This window comes from Watersipora subatra, chromosome 10, assembly GCF_963576615.1.
Source record: "Watersipora subatra chromosome 10, tzWatSuba1.1, whole genome shotgun sequence".
In the NCBI taxonomy this organism is placed as follows: domain Eukaryota; kingdom Metazoa; phylum Bryozoa; class Gymnolaemata; order Cheilostomatida; family Watersiporidae; genus Watersipora; species Watersipora subatra.
The window spans coordinates 18,928,849-18,953,619 of record NC_088717.1 but is presented as its reverse complement, the minus strand read 5'-3'; the positions used below and the strand labels follow the sequence as shown (position 1 = coordinate 18,953,619).

Sequence of the window (24,771 nt, the reverse complement as noted above, 5' to 3'; positions counted from 1 at the left end):
TAGTTCTGTCGGGTTGTAGCTTGTTAAAACAAGACTGACTGCCACTGATCCCAAGCTGTGACGGTATAGGCCACTTCAAACAAAAACGATTACGCAAAACAAAACTCGAGGCTACCTTTTCAAAGAGACAGACGAGTAACTTTATTGCAATAGAATATGCAAATTAAAACACGCAAACAGGTTTGAATGATTGCTGCTATGTCTCTAAGACTATTTTTCGCTAAAACCACGAAAACTCCTGCCAAGTATACCACAGAGGTGTGCTGCTAATTGCTATTTACTCATTCCAGAAACACACTAAAATGGCATTGGTAAAACAACATTCTTATGAGGTGGTTTAAATTGGGAGGCAAGGTGGGCAATTCTCGTAATCATATTCGGGTAGATTGTTGATGCGTGGGCTAAGATAAAGGCAGCCTCTATTGTTAGAGCCTTTAAGAAAAGCAGCATCAATGTCATCTTCCTCAGACAGTGATGAGAAAGAACCCGGAATATTGGGCAGTAAAATAACTCAGCTGTTTAGTTTGAATACCCAGTATGAAAACTGAGGGTGTGTAGAAAAATAGTTACTACTTTATCCAATAAAGGGGACTCAGCTCACTGTTTTGCTTTTGTTGTGGTTTTTACGTCTGTTTCAAAATTCATTTTATAATATGGCGGACCTTACATAATGGTCAAGCACAAAAATAGACTACAGAATTCAAACTTCACCCTATGATATGACTCGGCCGGCGAGTCTGACTCAGACAATGATGAGCAAGAACTGAAATGTTGGACAGTGAAACAACTTGGCTGCTTATTTCAGATAGCGAGGTTGAAAACTGAGGGTTTTGTGCAGAAAACGTGAATATTTTATCAAACAAGTTGACAAATTAGAACATGCAGACACATTTGGATGATTGCTGCTGCTATACATATATAACCATAACATGACTTTTCCGAATAACTTAGTCGAATTATCTCACCTTGTTAGAGAGATCATTGTTCAGTTGAAACGCGCAGAACATGGTCATACTCTCACATACAACTTTAGCTGCCTCAAAGACATCGTGAGATCCGACATCCACCAGCTTAAGAAGGCTTGCGCTGCTTTTTCTCATAGAAGATATAGACTGCGCGAGACTCTCATCACAACATATAGTATATAGGAGCTGCCGCTCATTGCTGCCGAGTACGTCAGAGCACTGCAAGGACATCCAGAATATTGTAATGCATCTCAGAGATTGCCACCGCCCATGTCACAATTAGCCAAAGTTATTTCAAAAGCCAGCATATGCATCCTTCCATGATTTGAATGATACGGTGGTTGTTTCAGAACAAAAATCATGGGAGATACCTCCACACAAAATACCTCTCTAAATAAACAACAATATATGTTGGTATTCCAAACCGCAACAAAACCAAAACAATGATTGAATTCAAACACGTTAGCTTAAATGTAAACAACAGCGAAGATTTTCCTCGCTGTTTTGTAGCGACCCAAAACTGATCTATTATATTGGTTGGGGATATTAGTCATCATTAGTCTCAAGTTTTAGGGTGCCTGCCCTGTAACAAACACAGGTTCAGTTGTTATTAAGAAAACTAGTGCTAGCAGATTGAGCATCTGACCTTAAATGCCTCTGCCTAATCAACAATGCAGATCATTCTGTTACAACTCACCAGAAAGAGATTTGCCAAAAAGCGGTCAGCCATATGAACCATTTAATAAATTCCCAACCAAAATGTAGCAGTATTCTATCAGTAGACCATGCAAATACATCTTTTATCAATCACAAGCTTCCACGTAGACAATCATTTTCATTGCCATCCACTTAAACAAACCAATATTTCTGATCAATTGCTAACAAGTAAACAAATGAAAAGGTAACACCTACATCTAAACAACTCCTAATGAAGCCCTGGGTCATAGAGTTGTCTTCCATTTGCATTAAAGCAGGTGATGTATTAGCAATTTGCATTAAACAACCCAAAAGTTATATTTTAAATCAATTTTTGATTCTAACATAAAATGTTGTTTGCTGGTTGTACTGTCAGCGCTGCCTTAGTTCTAAAGGTTAGGAAAGACAACTGCGTGAAACAGCCACATGCTAATGCTTTCTTTATAAAAAAAACTGCTAATTAAACATGATTGCAGAAGTGTAAGCAAAAAACCTGTTTTTTTGCGACACAGAAACCAAATTGTTTTACTAGGCAGCCAAATGCATACTCAAGCTTACAATTGCTTGCGGTATGATTGTGTAGAGGTCAAGGCTAAGCTGTGACAATAGGATGTAAGTCTGTCTCATCTGTGCCAATCCAAGCGCCTGATTGGTCCTCCTCTCCGATTCTGGGATATCATTGGATGCAGATGAAGTACTGGCCAACTGATGACATTTAACAGCCACACGAGCCATATTACTTATTTCACGTCGGAACATTTCACACTAAAACATCAACATTTGAGTTTTAACACAAAATCAATGATTCATGCTCAATAAAATATGAAGTTCAAGTTTAGCTATTACCTTTTATTGATTATGTAACTCCTTCATTGTATGAATCTATTTCCACAATGAAATACATTTCAAATATATATACTCATTATAAAAGCTTATTATTACAAAGTTTAAGATCGATAGCAATCTGTATGGATTGCAATACCTAATTATCGCCGATATAACTGCTTTAGTGTATCACAGAAGTTATAAGAGCTAATTAAAAAAGCTATAGTGGTTCATAGACTGAGCTCCATGACAGAAACAACTGCATTATAGCAAAATTTCCCTCAAAAGATATACGCATATATATATGAATATATATAAAATTGGGTAAAAATGAAAGTTAAAGTTAAGTTTAAAACAACTTTATTACTAATAGTTTCATATTGCCATGCAATAATCATCAGATAAAATTGTTAGCACTGAAAACGACTTATATATAGATGGAAATAAAAGCGTAGGTCTTAAAATACCTAAATACACCACTGATACGTAGGATTAAAATTAGCAAGCAACACGATTTAAAGCCTCAACAAAGCAGAAGTTTAAAAGTTAAGTCTTAAAATTGCTTAAAAGGAATTTGCCAGCATGTCTACATGTTGAAACTAGTTCGCAGCGTTTGTTTAAGGTAGCAATGTTAGGATTGTATATAATATAAAATTTCTCATACAGACATAGGTTGCATCTGCCTGTGGTCTTGTTGTATGATGTAGCTCTTTTGACTATGCTCCACTTGATGTTATATTCTATGCCTTGGTCTTTTAAGGTCCATATGTGCTTACTGAGCTCGGTGCTTGATCTTTTCTCTACATTTCTAAAGGTTGTCATATGATTGTAATAGCGTTGTTTGAATGTGGTGTCAGTCAATCCTATGTAATGTTCGTCCGCAGATTGATCATTGGTGGTGACTGTCGCCTTATATATAATTGACTTGCTCAGGCACTTTCCTTGTAGTGGGCAGCCATTCTTATGTCGGCAGTTGCATTCTCTTGGTTCTGTAGTTATAGGGGTCTCATTGTGATGCTGCAGCAATCTGGTATTATGAGCGCTAATGATACTGCTCACATTGTTCATACAGCTGTAGCTTAATTTCACAAAGTTTCTATTGAAGATCTTACGAAGAGCGTGTGATTTAGGGAACTCTGTGTCCAGGATATTAAAGAAAATCTTACCGATGTTATTAGCTACATTTTTGCTGAATGGCGGGTTGTACCATAGTATCGGTCTTCGTCTGGTATTCTTGTCTCTGTTTTGCGCATTGTTTGTCGGGGCAGGCTGAAACACAAGCTTGTGTTTGTGTCCGCTTAGATTGAGTGCCTGCTGGTATATGTCAGTTTCGGTGGTAAATGTGGAGTTGTCTGATGAAAGGCTGCTCAGTCTCCTATTTTAATTCTACGTATCAGTGGTGTATTTAGGTATTTTAAGACCTACGCTTTTATTTCCATCTATATATAAGTCGTTTTCAGTGCTAACAATTTTATCTGATGATTATTGCATGGCAATATGAAACTATTAGTAATAAAGTTGTTTTAAACTTAACTTTAACTTTCATTTTTACCCAATTTTACATCGCTCTATTTTAATATTGAGCACTTTCATGCAAGAGACTGTTCATACTGCATCTACTGTATGAATATATATATATATATATATGTCATTTCAAAATAATTAAGTTAAAAAACAAAACTTTAAACTCTCCAAGAGTTGAGTATATTAAAATTAGATGGTTTTTATGACTAAAAATTCTTGTAGCGCCAAACGTGTAACAGCGTTGCTTGCAGCTGTTATGATAAATTTTATTCATACAAACCATCTAGTTTTATATATGTATATAATAGATAAGTAGTCAGGCCTACTGATAAAACAGCACTATATGCTCTGAAAAGTGCAGAGTGTCATAAATAATTAGAGTGTAATCCAGTTATTTATAACCTATTCCAACACTCTAGTTCTTATAATATTAGCATCAACAGAAGAGAGTTGTCAGCCCCTCTTAACATCAAACCAAACTTTGCAATCACAATGACAGGAAGAGGTCACCAAGTAGAATCAATGGAAGACGATTCCAGTTAGACCTTGTTCAAGCAGAATACCACCAGAGAATGCTCTAATATATATATAAAATGTATTAAGAACTGAAAACTTAAAACTGTTTACTACTTAAAGTTTCATGGTTGTTACCATTCATCAGATAAAACTGAAAAAAACAAACAAATAAATACATACATATACATGTATATATTTATATATATATGTATATATAGCTATATGTAATGGTGCCATATAGAGAGATCTTTGAGACAAAACTGAACCCATTATAGCTAAATTTCACCTAAATGACTGGTAGTGTTTTATAGACTGAGCTCTATAACAGAAACACCCGTCATAGCCCAATTTCAAGTAACAAACCTACATAAGACAGGAAGACACACTTAAGGACTCACTACTAGCAAACCAACTAAGATCTTTAGTCGCGGACAAAACTGACATCTCCTTTATTAAAATGGAGTTAGAAAACTACTCTGACAAGCCTGCCTGACAAGTCTGTTTGACAATTCTGACACGGAGTTATTAATGGAATGAAGAGTTCTTAACTTTTTTGGTCTGAGAGTTCAACACCTCATACTTTAATGTCGCTCAACGTCTGCTCTAATTTTATCTTCTATTTAGTGCAGCAGAACGCGTATTTTAGTTTGACAAAGAAAACATCTCAATTGCATTCAAAGTGCTTATACAGTGGAACCTCTACATACAAAAGACTCTACGTGCCAAATTTTCATGTTGTGAAATATCTTTTGGTAGAACATTTGTTTTGACTCAGCAAAAGAATTTTCTAGATACGAAAGAGCTTTTGTATTTTGGCCCGTTGGTTTGTTTCGTATTTTTTCAGTTTGCTTACGTGGGTATGACACACAACACGCTTGAACCAGTTTTCTTTGCTAGCAACAGTCAGTACATGAAGTGTTTAGGTTTGGTACATTGAATAATTAGGAGTTATCATACACCACTTAAAGGGTAGGACAACTTTAGTTTTCAGCAATTCAAGTTCTGATTTTTGTATGATTTTTTAGTTCGTGGCGATGTAAATAGATTTTTTACCTACATTTTGAATTCATTTATTCTAAGCAAAATAAAACCAAAACAACAATACAATACCCATAACTCCTGACCAACGGTCTTTGATCAGACTTGTCAAGATGGCCAACCCCTAAGGTGAACAAACAAAACAAGCATGCAATTTCTAGTTTTTGTTGCTCATTTCTCTGTTTCCATTTCCATTTATACTTTTTCTTTTTATTATGTAGTAGTATAATAATATAATTCTAACATTTATTTGTTATAGGTTTCAGCCATTACATGTATTTATAATTCATACAAGATCATATCCAAGTTTTGTGGGGGCTCGGAATGGATTAGGGAATTTATATAGTAAAACATGTTTCTACTTACGAAATCTTCTACCTACGAAACGACTTGCAGAACTATCACTATAGTATGTAGAAGTTCCACTGTATTCCATTTTTCCCTTGTACTTACTAGTGCTGATGTTTTAACTAAACCCGAGTAAATTACCTACCAAGTCCCTAGCATATTGTGAAGTGTCAACCCATAATGCACTTGTAATGGACAGTTTCAGCAACCTTTGCAGTTTTAGTAGTAGTCGCAGCAGCTCCAATCTCAGCCTGAAGTAAACATACATGTACAGCTGATCACAGAGAATATGTTTTATTGACAACTGTGTACACAGCTCAGAGTGCTGTAAACAGTAGAGCTGCTAGATGATAGGAAAATATATATAAACAATTGCTACATGAATTTACATTTAGCTGTTAACACAATGCTTCTACAGTGAGTGGCCATCATGTCGCCCATTTCCGTTCAGCTGTCCATAGATTTATGATAAATGCCGTAGCATGCAAAATATCTTAGTACTATAACACTAGAAAAAACAAATTCCTTAGCGCTAGAAAGAACAAATCCTCTTGTACTAAAAGAAAAGAATCGTTAGTACTACAAGAAAACATATTCCCTAGTACTATAAGGAAAAAATCAGGGTTACTAAAAAAACAATCGCTAGTACAAACAGAAACAAATCCCCCGTGTACTAGAAGAAACAGATTCCCTAGCACTAGAAAGAACAAATTCCCGTTGTACTAGAAGAAACAGATTCACTAGTACTGCAAGAAAACATATTCCCTAGTACTATAAGGAACAAATACCCTATTTACTAAAAAACAATCGCTAGTACGAGCAGAAACAAATCCCCCTTGTACTAGAAGAAACAGATTCCCTAGCACTAAAAGGAACAAATCCCCCTTGTACTAGAAGAAACAGATTCCCTAGCACTGAAAGGAACAAATCCCCCTTGTACTAGAAAAAACAGATTCCTACTAAAAAAAAACTTTTAACTACGCAATACTGATCAGCGTATCATCAACAGTTTGAAGGTAAAGTGTATGTTACAACATGGATGAACATCAGAAACTCTCAAAAAAATTTCTAAGATTCTAGCTGACACCCAAAATAGAGGATCGCTAACACGGAGAAAATGTTTACCTATTTGATAAATGAATTATTGCCAAACGTTATGCTGAATAACATTAGAGCAAAAATGATCAGCAGTACCTGTTGTTGCATCTCTCTAAAAGGCCTAAAGCAGACTTGTGCAAGCCGAGACAGAAGTCAGGGAGAAGAAGCTGCATATTCTGAAGTTCGAGTTCCTCCAGCGTTGGACTCATCTGCACAGAGACCGACCGGTAGCTTGACCGTTGTTCTTGACTAGATCTGCAGTTGTACAGAGCATTATATTAGTAATTGTACAATTATCCTGTATGACCATTTACGTTCCCTCCTGCCGATAGAAGGTGAGGGTTAATCCGAAATGCAATGACTTTTTTGTCTTTTCTCAGAATGCCACAAAACATTTCAACACTTATTAATACTGCCAAATGGAAGAAATTCAAAATACTCAAAAGATTGTAGTCCGACTATAAACTATCGATTTCATTATTAACTCTGATCAGCACTGATCAGCACTGATCATCAGCACTGATCACATCTTTGATAGTATTATTTGACTGAGCATTAAACCTCGAGAGTGAGCTGTAGACTTCATTATAGAAGTAACGATGAAGCAGAAACAATGCATTAATTTTGGTGGGCAAATTTTGGTCTTGCAAACCCCTAATAGTGTTTTGAGACAGGAATGATTTTGTTATAACCATATTAAATACTATTCTTTTTGAACTGAAGGATGCTGGTTAACTCATTCACTACGATAAGCCCCTCTCAGGGCCTTACGACCGATCTAATTAAAACGGAAAGCCCCTCACAGGGGCTTTTTTACATTGTGTGGTTTGGTTATCTTTTTTGTAGCCACAAGTGAATAGATTCAGATTTTCTAGATTCAAATGCTTAGTGTGGAGACTATTCTAGCCTGTGTTCATGTAAAACTGACAGTAAATTATCTTTATAAGCATTTGGCAGTACTTATAATCATTTCACGTAGAACATAAAACATTTAGAATTCCCAAGATCTATCTAAACAAAAGCTCTAAAACTCGCTTACAGAGAGCATTCAAATTTTATCGCATCTGATCAAGACTCGCTTTGTGTGGCCTGGCATGACAAAAGCTAAAAAGCACTGTACTGTGGCCAGTACATACCACACTGGTATGTGCTGGTGAACCAGCGCATACCAGTGGTTCATGTGTGGTATGGCCAGCACATACCACACATGGTTTTACGATGCATGAAGTAGCAGCGAAACATCAAAGATAGTTGCGCTGTGTATGTTGATATATTACTGAAATGAGAGAGGAGACAATTCTGTACTTCTACTAACTGCCATCAACAACAAAAGTGCCTGCCATGTAACTGAATACTTCATAAAAACTGACAGACAAAGCAAACTCTTTTTACTGAAAAGATCACAAAGTACTTACGTAAGGTACTAGTACTAGTGAGGCGCATTTTCAAAACGATTGAAAATATGAGCTTGCATGATTAGAAAGGGAGAGTCGATATGATGACTATTATAGTATCTTCTGCACTGACAATTAGCAGTCACCAGCAAACTTTGTATCTGCCCAACTCTGCAGCTGATTTATTAAACCGCAGAGTTAGCTTTACGAAGTTTAGACAGGATACAAATATTATTTGTTGGAGGAGCGAAGGCGGAGGCAGCAGTTCAACTATTTACGTGAGCCAAAGCAAGTGTGGTGCTAGTAGATACATATGTAGTTATATCAAAACACTCTTATCACATGGGACAGCTTGAGGGTCTGTTTGGGCCTGCAATCAAAACTAATGAATAGAAAAACATTAATATAATAGAAATAAGAAGACAGTTTACTAAGAAGATAGAGTTTTCTTGCTTCTTTTATCTCATTCGACAGTTGAGAGACAATTGAGATAAGATTAGATAACATCTAATAACAGGCTTTGGTTGCCATTGTAAAATTAGATTAGAATAGAACTTTGAACAATAAACTAAACAGAAAAATAGAAAGTCAACTCACAAGGATGTAGACTGTGTTTGATCCTCCATTTCATCACTTACACCAACAACTGAAGGTCTAGAATACTCAGATGCACCGGTAGAACTAGAGGGTTGTTCTACCAGCGTTCCGTCACTAGCATTTATCGCGGACGGAGGATTCAAGGCTATGATGTCTAACAACATAATAACATGTTCCGGTGTACAATAACTAACTCACGAGCACATTTACATGTAAATCTCAGAAAAATGGGAGACAATGACTTTGAATCAAACAATAGAATAAATAAAAAGATTTAAAACAATAATATGATGCTTTGAACAGTGTCATGTCTCGCTTATGAAAACTAATAGAATGGATGTTGAATGTTTGTTGCTGCCAGAGTATTGATTGGGTTCATCATATCATATTGATTAGTTTACTCCAATCATTTATTCATGAAATATTCTCAATGCTCAATAAATAACATCAGACATATTTGTAAGACCAGCAGTTTTATAGTCATTTGCAAAATTTGTCATTCAGGTCCCAAACTAGGTGTAACAGTAGAAAATGATAGGAATCTGAAAACCTCATTATGGATTAGCATTGCGTTAGGTTGACCTGCACCTCATTCGATAGAATTCATTTAATACGTACGAATATTTGTTCTATATAAACTGAATTGTATCCGGGAAATTAGCGAGTATCAGTCATACTCTAATTTATAATTCAGTGGATAACGGACAATCTAAAACTTATTTCTGCTTAAAAAAGTTTTGTTTCTCGCGTTGCGATCAGAGCAAAGTGAGCGCAGAAATAGAGAGAATCAGCCAAACCTACCTTGTTTAGGAGCAAATGTGACAGGGTCCTTGTGGAAGTTTACTCTCGCTTTGAGGCCGTCACAGAGTTTAATCAGAGTGCTGACTATGGAGAGTGAAATGTCTGCCACATCAGGAGTGTCTGGTAAACTAGTCAGTAGCTTCAAGAGTGTCTGTGACAAAGGAAATAGTTAGTAGGTGAGGGTGGTTAAGAGTAACTCAGAGCTTCCTTATTCGCTTTCAGCGCCGAACCCCCTACTACTGATGAGGGCAATCTGGCCTCCTTCTTTTGAATAAAACAAAAAAGGCTCAAAGCAATGAAGAACAGTTAAAAAGGAATAGTTAAAAACAGACATTTAGAAAATATGAAAAAATATGTTATTGGAAGGTCATTCTAAGAAGAGTCTAACTCTTTCACACAGCAGCAACATGTAAAGAACAATCCACTTTATGATTTTTGAGCGTTTTCCTGCCTCTTCTCTGCTATTATCCGATCGAGCCGAGGTTCATTGTGGATCAGTGAAATCATTGTGCGCAGATCATTAACAGGATTGATGGCATTAGGATATTTATTTAATATATGAAAGAGATGAAAATTCAAATAAACAACAAATACACTTTTTGTCCTCACGATTGATTCTTACGCCTCGCGAACAACAGCTTGCATCCCAATCGGGAAGGCCCGGGATAACGACCCGTCATATTCCCTTATAATACAAGTACGCTAACAACTACAATTTCCTATTCCTTTATAAAAACCTCCTTAAACCCTCGCACTACAGCAGCAAACATGCGAAAGAAATCATCTCAAATCACGAGAATGTCCTACCTTCACTATAAGAGGTCTTTGTAGAAATATCTCAGCTGGAAAGTCAAACAACATGACATCTACGAGAAAATCACAGGCGGACATCATAAGTTGTGAATCCTGCGAGACCAAAGACCTACAAATGAAGAGCTGGTGAGAATTTCACAGCGAGTTAAGTAAAGAATGCTACAGACACCTATAACACTCATACATTTGCCTACTACTATACTACCCATTGTTGGTAAAACGTGTTATCTCTCATATTTTCGCATTTTAAGCCTGCCACTGCAAGATTTTCATTCTATGGCTTTAAAATTTTGTATGTGTATTTTTATACCTGTAACATAACTGGTATAACAATATCTGATAATCCCATTTTCTTAATACAGTATTTATTTAGTAATCCTTTGTTAACCTGTTATACCATCACACAGAATTTTAACAATAGCAGTGTATGTTGTTGGTAAATCAGCTGCTAATAGGTTGTGTCTGCAACTTGGCTAAACAATGCTGATGGTCTATTGTGTGTAATGCATAACTCTACTACTCTACATTAGATTAACAATTTTATAGTGAAACCCAATAATTGCGTAGCGGCAAGTCTAATTAGATAGTTTATTACAGAAACAGAACAAAGCGATAAGTTGAAAGAACATGGAATTTTCTAAAATAAAAAAAACATTTTCCTTCAGAAAATGTTATAAAATGTTCTTAAGAAATAGAGATTTTACGGTATGTATATCATACTATATACGGTATAATATACAGAGCACTTCGCTGTTAGTTAATCACTACAAATTTGGTTCAAGCAGATTTAGATCTGCTCTTCTCAGGTCTGATCAGGTGATAACTTCAAAAGTTACCACCTGATTTATGGTTTTACAAGTTTCTACAATGCGGTAGCATTGCAAAAGCCACTCTATTACAAAGCAATAACAACATGTCAACTTAACAGTAATGCACACACAAAAATATATATAATGGTTGAATTCATTCTGAAATTGAATCCATACAAAAGTTCAATTCAAGGCACTTTAGAGTTCATACAGAGAGTGAATTTGTACCTAGACAATATAGCTAGCTGTCAACTGATTGGCTCAGATAGACGATACGTCCAGAAGTACGCATTAAAGTTAAAAGAAGAATAACCAGTTATATAGTTGAAATCATAAAACTCACTGATTCGTGCTTTCTAGTACATGCATGTCAGTGGGACAAAGGCTAATCCATGGAAACTCCACCACCAAAAAGCTAGAGCCTGAAATGTAGAAACATGGAAGAATAAAGAGGGAAAGTTTGGCATCATAACTCTATACTAATTAGACAATGCAGTAGAAACAATCAGCAGTTTACAGCAAGTGAAAAACTATAAAACAGTGCTGCGAATCACTATTAAACTTTTCATAACGAAACTTTAGATAGTCACATTAAAACCGAAATATACTAGTCTTCGGAAAACTTCAACAATTACTCCACATACACTGCACGTCAAATGGTTTTAGAGTGGATTCCGCTCTGGAACATAGAAACAGCATTCGACATCATTTCACTTCGTTAAATTTGAGTGTTCAGGCATTCGCTGTGAGACCTCACCAATCTTACAAAGGTCTAAATAGTGAACCCCGAATCGTTGATACAGTAGGGTGGGAATTAGTGCCAACATACAACCCCGAATCCATTTTATAGCGGTTTACGCTAGGTTCGTAGCTGGCAAGTGTATTAAGCTGGAATTGATTCACTGATTTGGAGATGACTCTTTGATGTTTTATTCAGTCAACACCGAAACCGTGAAATCTACAAATGATTAACGTTTAATGATTAAAAGTTCTTCCACAGCAATATAAAAAATAACGATATTATAGAAATAGAAAATTATCGACACAAACCTTTTGCCGTCTTTAAAAAACACTCACACAGCTAAATCAAGAAGTCAAACGAAACAAATTAGCGATAAATGCCAAAATGTTCTGAACAGAAAAATCGTCAATTAAATCATCAGTTGCGTGTTACTAGTTGAAATTCAAAAGTCATAATGCCGAGCGTGGATGGAAGATAATTGCAGGAAGTGAAGGCGTGTCGAGACACGTCGAAACAAAACATGTCGAAACAACCCTTGTGGCGCCTTAGACCCGGATACAGCGATGTTTTACTTAACACAAGACAATAAAATTGGTGAGTTAGTAGTAGACAGGAAATGTTAGTAGGGTTCTCTTACACTCCCACCAAATATAAATTCTAATAGATTTTATATTTCCGCTGCACCATGTACGTAATTGGACTCAACAAATGTCCTTTTTTTTCTTTTTTTTTCATATGAGCACCCTATTTTGCAAAACTATAGTAGTAATACCAAGGTCATATTCTAATAGAAAACAATAGGTTTGAAGGTTACGTTAGTAATGCAAAATATATAAAGTTCTATCCTAACAACAACAAAACCAACACAAGCAACAACAAAAACCCAAAAAAAAACTAACCTCTAAAGTTGAATTAGCACCACAAACGGAGGTTGCTATTAAACGATATAATATGGGCAACGTAAGTGGGAATTATATATCCTATAACAGTTTTACTAGTTTTTGTATGGGACGTTGAATATAAGTTGGTTCTGCCATCTTTCGCCCCTTCTTGTCTAAGTTACAATTTCCCAGCCTCACAGTCACCTTACGCACTAAACCGTCTTTACCTGGAAACACATCTTCAACTCGCCCTATTTGCCACATGTTCCTCGGCTCATTGGATTCAACTATAAATACAATATCTCCGACCTTCAAATTGTCTTCAACTTTCGTCCAGGTTTGACGATGCGTGATGTTGTCTAGATATTCCAGCTTCCATTTTCTCCAAAACTCTTGAGCTACCCACTGTACCCTTTTCCATCTAGCATAGCAGTATATTACTTCATCAAAATCTCCAGGTGGTGGCGCAGTGGGTTCCTTTCTTCCTGTTAGAATCATGTTTGGCGTGATTGGTGTTTCTTCATGATTAGAGATGTTGATTGCTCCTAAGGGCCTGTTGTTGACAATAGCAGCAACCTCATAGAATGCCGTTCTTAGAGAAGTACTGTCGAGTCTAGAACTTTGCCTTAATATGTCATTGAGCACTGCTCTGATGGTACGGATCTGCCTCTCCCAAACGCCTCCCTGGTGGTTTGCCGTCAGGGAATTAAATACAAACTCTATGCCTCTATCGCATAGGCATCTTTTGCTTCCGCATCCAACAAATTTTTGGCGCCGACAAAGTTTGTTCCATTGTCGGAATAGAGCCTTATCACAGAACCCCGTATGGCGATGAAACGATGTAGTCCATTGAGAAAGGCGTCAGAAGTTAAATCGTCTAAAACTTCAATGTGGAGAGCCCTACTATACAAACATGTGAAAACTAATCCGTACTTTTTCATTGCCTTTCTTCCCTCTTTAATCGCGTATGGGCCGAAGCAGTCCATTCCTGTGTGTGTGAACAGTGATGCACAGCTAGTTCGGTCTTGAGGTAACTCTCCCATTTGCTGTCTCACAGGCTTTCTTTTCATCTTCTTGCATGGCATGCATTGACTTAATTGTTTTTTAACTGTTCTAATACCCGATATGAGCCAGAGGCCATTTTGACGCATGGATGTTAGCGTGTAGGATGGTCCCATGTGGTGTGAAATTTCATGGTAGTAGTTAATAAATAGCTTACTCGAGTGAGAGTTCTTTGGTAATATTATTGGATGTTTCTCTAGCTCGGTAAGAGATAAAGAATTTCTTGCTCTCCCACCAATCCTTATTAAGCCATGTTGATCCAGGTAGGGGCTTAATCGAAGCAATGAACTTGTTTTCATCACTTGGTTATCTGTTTTCAAAACTCCGATTTCCTCTTGAAAATATTTTGTCTGTGTAATTTTCAATACTAATCTTTTGGCCGCTTCGATATTTTCAATTGATGGTCGCGTCAGAAGAATCTTTAAGGACTTGTTCTTGGCTATCTGGAGTAAGTAAGCAAAGGCTCTTAGCAGTCCCTTGAGCGTGCTATACTTCTTCAACTTGTTGTACATGTCCATGAGTGTTGAAATCTCAGTCGCTCTGACAACTTGGACTTTCTTAACTTCTGGATCATCCTCTGACACTTCTCTTCGTGTCGACATATCCAACTGTAATCTATGTTGTAGTTCTGGTTGCGATCGTAAAAACTTGGGACCCGTAAACCACACGGTGCGTTTTAATTTTTCGGCCTCCATCCCTCGAGAAGCTATGTCGGCAGGGTTTTCTGCTCCGGGTACGTGATGCCATTGCTCAGGGTTAGATGCTTGTCTAATCCCATGAACTCTGTTAGCACCAAACGTGTGAAATTTCCTCTTATCATTGCAGATATAGCCAAGCACGATGGTTGAATCACACCAAAAAATGACTTGCTAATATCCATGTGCAGTTCCCTTTGAAGCGTATTGTTGAGTTGGGTGGCTAAAAAGGCACGTTGTAGCTCTAGTCTCAGAATGGTGGTTACCCCTTTACTGGGTACGACTTTTGCTTTAGCCAACACAAGATTGGTGCGAACATTTCCTAGGTTGTCAATGGATCGCAAATACGAGCAGGCACCAATGCCTTTCAGCGAGGCATCTGAAAATGTGTGCAACTCATACACGCATTGCGTTTGCAACCCATCCAGACACCTAGGTATTTCTAGTTGGAGTTGTGACAGTTGAGTAGCCCATCTGTTCCACAATTGATTCATTTCCTCATTGAGGGGTTCATCCCAATCAACACTAGTCTTATTGACCTTCTGCAGTATATTTCTTCCCTGGTGTGTGAATGGTGCTAAAAGACCAATGGGATCAAAAAGCTGACCGACTACAGACAGTATGCCACGTCTTGTGACAGGCCCTCCTTTAACATCACTTCCACTAAATCTGAAAAAATCTTTATTAAGGTCCCACTCCAATCCTAGGGTACATTGAAGGGACAGATAATCTGCAAACAAATCGATTGCTCTCTCCGACTCGGGAATCGATGACAAAACTGAAGAATCGTTGCTAATGAACTTATGAAGTCTTAAATTTCCTGTTGCGCAAAGAGCCCTAGCGTCCTCAATAAGTTGCTGGGCTTCTTCCGTTGTGTTCACGCTTGTGATACCGTCATCAACATAGAAATCTCTCTGTATAAGTTCTGCAGCTTTTGGATATTCCCCAGCATGGTCGTCTGCCAAAGTTCTCAGACCATAGGTAGCAACAGCAGGTGAAGATGTGGCTCCAAACAAGTGCTTTGTCATCCGATACTCTTTGACTTCTCCCTCTGTTGTTTTCCATAAAAAGCGCAAATAATCTCTGTCAGATGGAGTAACATGAAAATTGAAGAACATTTTTTCGATGTCGCAAGCGATTGCGATTTTTTCTTTTCTAAACCTACACAAAATCCCAAGCATACTGTTGGTCAAATCGGGGCCTTGAAGCAGATGCTGATTTACAGATGTTCCCGAATATGTAGCTGCACAATCGAATACCACGCGGAGTTTCCCTTTCTTTTGGTGCTTTACTGCAAAGTGTGGTATATACCACACACAACCTTTCTGAGGAACAATATTGGTAGCCTCTTCAGCATAGCCCCCCGAAAACATCTCCTGCATGAATTGTACATACTGTAGTTTAAACTCCGAGTCGCTCTCAAATCTCTTAAATAGTGAAGTGAGGCGTTGTTCGGCTTGGCGTTTGTTGTCTGGTAAGTGTGGTCGCTGCCTAAATGGTAAAGCCATCTGATAAGACCCTGATGGTAGCACTTCCGTTGTTTGTTCCATGATGTTGAGAAATTTTATGTCTTCTTGAGATATGAGGACATGATCGTCGAGCTTGATGCATGTACGGTGTGTAATGAGTCTTTTATCTCCTTGCCGTCTGTTGTCTGCTCCAAAGACGGTCCACCCCAACATTGATTTCCTGGCATACAGCAAGCCTTTGGCTTGAACTAATGCTTCTAAAGGGGCAAAAGCCTCGGGACAATTAGCTCCTATTAGCCATCCAATGGGAATGTCCATCAAAGGTGGCAATTTGCTTGCAAACTCTTTAAGATGAGATAGTTTTGCCACAATATTTCTGCAAGGAATGTGGTCGCGATTGCATGCAATATCTTTCCAACCATAGGCATCCAAGTAAGTGAAGTCTGCTTGTTAGTATCCTTGTATTTTAATATCTTGATATAAAGTGACCCATTTTGCTGATTCTCCTGTGAGAGTTTCTACTGTGAATAATTCTCTTGTGTAGTTGGGTTGGAGATATTTCGTCAAGTCTGTATTGATGTAAGAGTGGTCTGAACCTGAATCAAGGAGCGCGTATACAAGTAGCGTTTTTGCAGGAGATTTGTCAGTAGTTATATACACTGGCAAGATCATGCTGAGGGAGTTACCTGTTGTACCAGTTTTCTTTGAAGATATCCGTTTAAGTTTTGCACTTAGTTCTTCTCTCGGCTGAATATTTGTGCTGGGCATCGGTGGTTGAGCTTCTTTCACTTGGTGGCTTTGGAACCGCAGCTTGTTCTTGGTTTCTCCAATGTTTAGATGCTGTCGAAAAGTCGATGTGTAGGACTGTTGGGTGTCTTTTCCCACATCCTGTCTTGGAACAAAAAGCTCTGTTTGGGCACTGTCTTGATACGTGTCCTCTTTTAGTACAGCCAAAGCAAAGACTAATCTCCTGAAAAAATAAGTTCTTTGGTTCTCTTGGCAGCTTAGCAAGTGCCCAACATTCGTTCGTTGGATGGGTTTTCTTACAGTAAAGACATTCACTTATTTGAGAGGTTCCTGTTGAATGGCTTCGTAATTTCATTGGATTGGCTGGAGCATAGCTCCTTTCCTTTTTATTGAAATCTGGCTTATGTTGATAGTTTTGACTTGCTTCCTGTCCGCTGATCTTTCGTTCTTCTTCCATATCTTCAGCTTGCTCTTTGACGAATTCGGCAAATTCATTAAAAGTAGGATAACTGCTATATTCTTTTACACACACTCTCACCTTTTTGTCCCAGGATCTCAACATCCATTCTGGTAATTTCCTAGCAAGAATCTCATTTTGGTTTCTGTCATTCAATAGGCGCAACTCATCACAACCTCGCATTGCAGATTTGATGTGACTTAGAAGATTTGCGTATTTTCTCATAGAGTCAGCATCCCTTGGGCCAATCTTTTGAAACTCCTCAAGCTTTTTTCTTAATCCGAGAGCAGCATCATACTGTTTACCAAATCTTTCTATCAAATCTTTCCTTGCGTCTTCATAAGCATCCATTGTGTTGGTAAGAAAATACCCACTGACTGCATCAAATGCTTTACCAGAAATAAACCTCTTGAGGTGTCTTAGTGGTTGCAGTCCTGTTAAGCCTTCCGATTCAATGTAGGAGTCGAAGTCTATTTCCCATTCCTTGAACATAGTAGGATCACCCTTAAAAACACTGGGTTCGAGGGTTGAGCGCTTTGTGGACTTCATCGTTGCGATCAATGCTTTGGTGAGGGCTTGTATTTCACCTGAACCGGAGTTGTTCATTTTTGTCTCAGCGTTTGAAGCTGCAGACCCTGTCTCGGATTTTGGAAGACGATTTTTCTTGTTGTTTGTGGAAGAGCTCTGAGAGTACCTTGCCTTCTTTCTAGCCATCAGCTGCCTCTTCCAGCTCTCTTTCTATATCACTGTCATATTCTGCGGAGTCGACCCTGCTTGCCTCTTCTATTCTCTCTGCTAACGTTCTCTTGCAATCATCAACAGTTGACCCATAATATTCAAACATGTTGTGCAGTGTGGTTAACCTTTCCTTATCATCAGTCAATTCACACAACTCGACCCACTTCTCCTGTATTTCCTTTAACATCTTCTCGATAGCAGAAGAAAAATCTTGCATTTCTTCTTCAGTATGCATATTCGTCAGAAAATCCTCTATTTTCTCTAATTCATCATTTATCCACTTTGGAATATCCTTGAGTAATGTAGACTTTTTGATATGATCAGATGTTCTAAATATAGGTGGGCTATTCATTCTGTGGCCACTACCTGCTTGTGACGTGTGCTCTGCTGAATTGACATCTTGTTCTGAATTCATTATGATGTTTGAAAGAGCAATAATGATAATACCCTGAGTTCGTTTATAATTACAGAAAATCAAAAGGGTGAAAAAGCTGAAATAGATTGCTTTACAAGTAAATACCACAGTCAAGTCAATATCAATACAAAAATTAAATTTTATACTTTTACACAAAGGAGCTTCAATACCATTGAAGCTGCAAAATATGTGATCTACAAGAAATTTCAATACGTCTAGTTTAGGTATGTCGAGTCAACAAAATAATACCAGTTGCAAACTGGGCCGAAAGTGCCACAATAGATTATAAAGTACGAGCGAGAACCGGCCAAAAATGACAGACACTTCGGAAAAGACACTAACCGCGGCAGCCAAACCGTGTGCCGATTGATTACCAACCGAAATTAGCCACCATTCAAGCAGGGCAGTTTACAAGAATAGTAATCCAAAAGATTGCAAAATTGCTCAAAGAAAAATTTATATGACAGTTTCAAAACAGAGTGACAATTTTTAATAATTTTTTAAATCTTAAACCATCTAAAATTGTTCAGTAGTTATCTAATAAAGCTATTGAAATGTTTAAAGCTTTCGAGTATCCTAATATTTCCGTATCTCAATAGTCTGAATAGAGTTCTTAGCCGGCAAATATATTGTTCTATTTAGCCGGTTCGTTGTTTCGGTAATTACTGAATGTATATTCGTCGACTTAAATGGCGTTACGATGTTGTGTGGTATATCAATAGTGTAGGTCTGCACGGCGGCTCAGGTGCACGGCTGATCCCGCGTCAATCAATGTCCTTTAAATAGTTCAATATAGCCAGTACGTCAGCTCAATAGTTAAATATAGCCAGTACGTCGGCTCAATAGTTGTGGCACTTGTGTACACACGTTCGGTAAATACGAGACACCTTTAAGTCCGCCCAGCAGTTCTTTGATGTTCGTTGGTTATTTTCTCTTCTAGGAAAGATTTCACTATAGCGGTTTACGCTAGGTTCGTAGCTGGCAAGTGTATTAAGCTGGAATTCATTCACTGATTTGGAGATGACTCGTTGATGTTTTATTCAGTCAACACCGAAACCGTGAAATCTACAAATGATTAACAATTTAAAAGTTCTTCCACAGCAATATAAAAAATAATGATATTATAGAAATAGAAAATTATCGACACAAACCTTTTGCCATCTTTAAAAAACACTCACACAGCTAAATCAAGAAGTCAAACGAAACAAATTAGCGATATATGCCAAAATGTTCTGAACAGAAAAATCATCAATTAAATCATCAGTTGCGTGTTACTAGTTGAAATTCAAAAGTCATAATGCCGAGCGTGGATAGAAGATAATTGCAGGAAGTGAAGGCGTGTCGAGACACGTCGAAACAAAACACGTCGAAACAACCCTTGTGGCGCCTTAGACCCGGATACAGCGATGTTTTACTTAACACAAGACAATAAAATTGGTGAGTTAGTAGTAGACAGGAAATGTTAGTAGGGTTCTCTTACACATTTGAAGCATGGAAACGCAGTGATAGTAAATTAGTGTGGAAACCGAGTGATAGCTGAGTAGAAACATAGGCGTGCTGAGTTGGTACAACTTACTAAAATGGATTCACTACTAGAGATGGCGAGTTGTTGTAGAGATCAAATTTGCTACTCACTCCACTAGGTGGTAGCGCTGCTGCCAGGGAACAGGCTATAAATACCAACTTCTTATAGATTTAAAAGTGATTGCTGAAATACCAGTGCTTAATTAAACTTTCTGAAAACACCTGTTGCCATCGATGATGTGGAAGTATATTAATGATTAGTAAGTTTTTTGCTCGAAATGAATATAAACATAACGAAATAAGTTCTATGACAACGAGTATGCTTGGGAGTTCCGTGCAGCGTGAGAGATCATAATGTGTAATCAGTATATGAATAATTATTTTGAGAAGTTGCAGCGGCCGAATGGGGTAGTGGTTAGAGCGCCGGACTGTACATTGGAGTAACCAAGTTCAGTTCCAGAACGACGCAAATTTTTTTCCACTAAAGCTGTTTGCATGCCTTCAGGCAGACGGACAGACACTGCTCTTATTATAGTAAAGATTTCTGTCAAAGTGATATTTAACAATTACCCAAATCTAGCTTAGTCATAGATATACCAAGAACATAGATGTACTATACATGTACGTATAGATTATTTTGCAAGCAAGCATTGTTGGTTGCTTTCTAAATCCTCAGCCATGTTTAAATTCCATAGACATTTCCACCACCTCACTTTTACAAAGAAAACAACAAGTCAGAAGGAAACCTTTCTTACCAAAACTTTCATCTGTCGTCAAAGCCTGACTGTACCAATCCTGTTGATGATACGTTTCGTCTCGAGTTCGATCTTTCGTATGACTCTGGCTAAACTTATCCCCACGATCTGACAAGCTCTGAGTAATAGCGAGATCACTGTCAGGGTGAATCATATCTACAAACGGTGATAAAAATTTCAACTTTCCTTTCGCACAATGTTTTGATGAACACTGTTGGCCAGACTACGGGTGCCCAGAAAAGACACTATTTTGACAAATAACACATTTTCAAAGGATTATTTCAAAAGTAAAAGTTCTTTATAAAATACGAAAGCACAAAAGATGACAAAATGACAAGAGATCATGTAATGTGAACTACCACCTCCTACAACAACTACGCAGCGATAAATACTATTCGCTAATAGATAGGTGGGATCAAATTTATTAGCATGTCTTTCACTCCAAATCAAGAAAATAACACCTACGAGAAGACTTGAATCGAACATCAGTGATCTCTGTCGAATCCTTTTCTTTCCTATAAACTATGTGCTGAGAGGTTTCATTGGATGCAATGTCATGACACTTGACAAAAAGCTTCTCTAGAATGCTGTCCAGTAAGGGATGGCAATCCAAAGCAATATCTGGCTTCAGTGACTGGAGAAATTGCAAACCGCCCAAAGTGAATAATGTTTTGCAGCCAGCCTCTTCCTGCACAAAAACGATATTTTCATATAAGACTTGAGTTAGTTACAGTGTGATGAAGCCAATAAAATACCATGCCTAGTTTCCATGAGCTGACGATACGTCAACGAGTTGGTCAATCAACCAAAATAATAAATTTTTGTACAGATAGATATGTGGGTTGATGCTCGGTCAAAACATAGCAATATTAATTTTAAAAGTATAACATAATTATTAAAGGTAATATTAAAGGTCTAAATACAGTAGTTATATTTTTTCCTATGCAATATCATTGTTGTTCCTCCAATAGGTGAAATCTAAAGCAGTACGATTCACAATACGGAGTGCAACTATGATATGTCAAACAAACAAGTTCTTCCATCCAACATCTGTAGTATGTCGACAGACAATTCTTCAACTTACTGACTCATTTCAATGTCGACAAACTCAATCACCGACCATCAGGTCATAGAAACCTGGCAATCGCTAGTGTTAAAGGCTGCTGCACTCAGCGGCAGACATTATTTTTTAAAAATGTCCATAGTTCCATTAAACTCTATAACCAAACAGAATGGGAAAAAGTGCTGACTGCCCATAGTATATAGCAACATTGATTTGGAAACTCTAGAAATTAGTCAACGACTAGCAGTAGGCGCAGCATTTCTTTCATTTTTAATGAGATAGCCCGCAGGTGGGTCAAGATGGACAACAAAGACAAAAAAGACGTGGGAACGCATAGCGTTTACACAGACTAACAGACAGACAAACACACACACAATTTTTACACAGATGGGCACGCACACAGAAATTAGTTCACAAATGCACACACTAACATACGCACAAACTAGCACACACACACACAATAAAAAAGTAGGATTTATCAATACAGACCAAAGTACCATTAACTCCCACTTCGAAAAGGTCAATTCGCATCTATTAAATTAAAAAGGGACTTAACTTACCTCACATATTTTCAGCAACAGTTGTAAGCATTCCACTTTTTTTGGAGTTGAAGGGCGTAAAAACCACTGAAGGAGTTTCGATATCAGAAACTGGTCACATGCTAAATCAATAGTCTGCACGATGCCATAATTCAGCTTGTTTATAATGTTATCAAGAGCCCTTAGTCTCACTTCCTCCTGATTGTGATCTGTCAAATTAGGACCGTGTCTTAAAAAGTTACAAACTATTTGTTTCAAGATATTCTTTCAAGAGCCATATATGATACAGACTGAGTTTGCACACGAATGTCAAACTAGCAGCTCTTTGTGACAGGAAATGCAACGCTAGTGTTTCAAGTACATGTGAGAAGGTCGAGCAGACATACGAAAAGCACAGACGAGTATGATGCATTTTGCGAGAGAGTCTAAAAACCTCCAATAAAATTGTAATGCATGGTTTAAGAATATTCCGATCCCAACAAAAATGATGATAACGTTTCATTAAAACCCACAACATAATACAGTTTGAATAGATACAGCTGGATTCCAATCAAGTTCAGAAATAATTTTATAATAATAAACTGATTGTAATGTGCTGGAGAACTATATGATACACAAATAGTTTTTCTAGTTACAAACATAAAAAAACGCGCCTCTGACAAAGAAAAGCCATGTATGCTGATAGTCAGTTAAAGGCTAGGCCTATATTGTTTAAATGTAAGATGCAGAGAAGAAGCAACATTGCCAACACATCAGTGTTTTAAGTAAAAGAGAATGAGTGCATGCAACATAGTGTATTGTCCAGGTTGCCACAGATTGAACTATAATCAAAGAACACATCTGGACTGCGGGGTGTGTGGCCTGTCAGTTTCTGCAAGGGGTCTACCCATATTACAATGCTCGTTTGACAAGTACATATACAATTTTCTGAAAACAACAAATTGTGGAAAAAGCCTTTCCGTTGACAACCTATAACCTAGATTTGAACCTATAGGTTCAAAACCAAGTGTTAAGGTTCCTAGCATGCATCAAGGCACTAGAGCAATCACCGATGCTATGGAAAAACTTGATATTATTTCACTACAACAAAAAAGATAGCAACAGAAACTGCGTTTGTTAACAAAAATGCACAGCACCCATCCTGCTCTTGCACAGTCATATGGTGAAATTATGAATCGACCAGACAACTTCATTAAAACTAGGGCTTGGCATCTGGGCCAACTCACATCCGTTCAAACAAGCAGCAGTCACTACCATAATAGCTTTCTACCAAAAGCTATAAAATAACTCAAAGAAACCAGCAAAGACCAGTTTACAACACAAAGCAGCAGTGCACACACTTCCACAAAAGACAGGCTGAGCTGGCCTGAATAAATGCTAAATATGGATCTAGCTTTTAGAAACTTCACCTAAAATTGTTTATACTGGCACTTATCTGATGCATGTCTCTTACAAATCTAGGTGGCTTAACGTAAAGAAATCTATGAGGTACCATTAAACTAGGGGCTTTCGGGAATAAAGCCGAGTGAAAAGAGCACTGGATGAAACGTGAGTTGTACATGTACGTGATAAAATTAGCTTCATGCAATATACATACCTAGCTTGTGTATAAAACCTCGGATGTTTACTCCTTCTGCCATGTTAACAACAAGCTTTTACGTATATGCGTTTATGGGAGGTTTAAACCTAGCGCGACAGTAATCATAAAACGACTCATTAGTTGCATTGTGGGACACATAGCCTTTTTCTTTTAATGGCAAACTAGCACGATTAACGAGCCGTCACAAATGCAAAACAGATCGCTTCTACATTTTCGTAACCCAATCATATGCAGATATTGGCATTACCAGCCAATTGCGAACTTTTATCGACGAAAAAGTTTCAAGGTAGGTAAACGAAACGTTATTTTCGATCAAAAGTTAGCTGGTCGCAATAAAAAGTTGAATTGAACGTTTTATATTTTACAAAATTTTAAGTATAAAAATAATTTTTTTCAATAATTTTTGTTAATAATTTTACACCGTTTATACAATTTACTTCATGAGAAAAGTCTTTGCTCTACATTCAACTTTTTCTCCTGTGCGTCCTAAACAGTAGTGTGCGGTCTATGAGCTCCCGTCTCGGATATGTAACTTTTCATTTGGATCACAGACACTAAATCAAACAATGCAGTGGTAAATTGGAATAATCTTCATTCACTACTGGTGCGACCTCGATCTTGTATTCTTTTGTTACGCACGTAGGTCCTTAAATTCACAAA

General features: G+C 37.6%; 1 protein-coding gene across 1 annotated transcript; it reads right to left on the bottom strand.

Annotated features, from left to right (window-relative positions):
* Nucleotides 1-956: 956 nt before the first annotated feature.
* On the bottom strand, nt 957-24,162 carry LOC137406838 (rotatin-like). The gene is made up of 12 exons (XM_068093448.1): nt 24,109-24,162; nt 22,533-22,720; nt 21,375-21,597; nt 20,910-21,065; nt 11,768-11,846; nt 10,610-10,724; nt 9,803-9,953; nt 9,002-9,155; nt 7,107-7,265; nt 6,058-6,163; nt 2,220-2,426; nt 957-1,184 (listed from the first exon to the last, which is right to left on the bottom strand). The coding sequence occupies exons 1-12, from the start codon at nt 24,149-24,151 to the stop codon at nt 957-959; spliced, it is 1,809 nt and encodes a 602-aa protein (XP_067949549.1). The 5' UTR covers nt 24,152-24,162.
* Nucleotides 24,163-24,771: the final 609 nt, after the last annotated feature.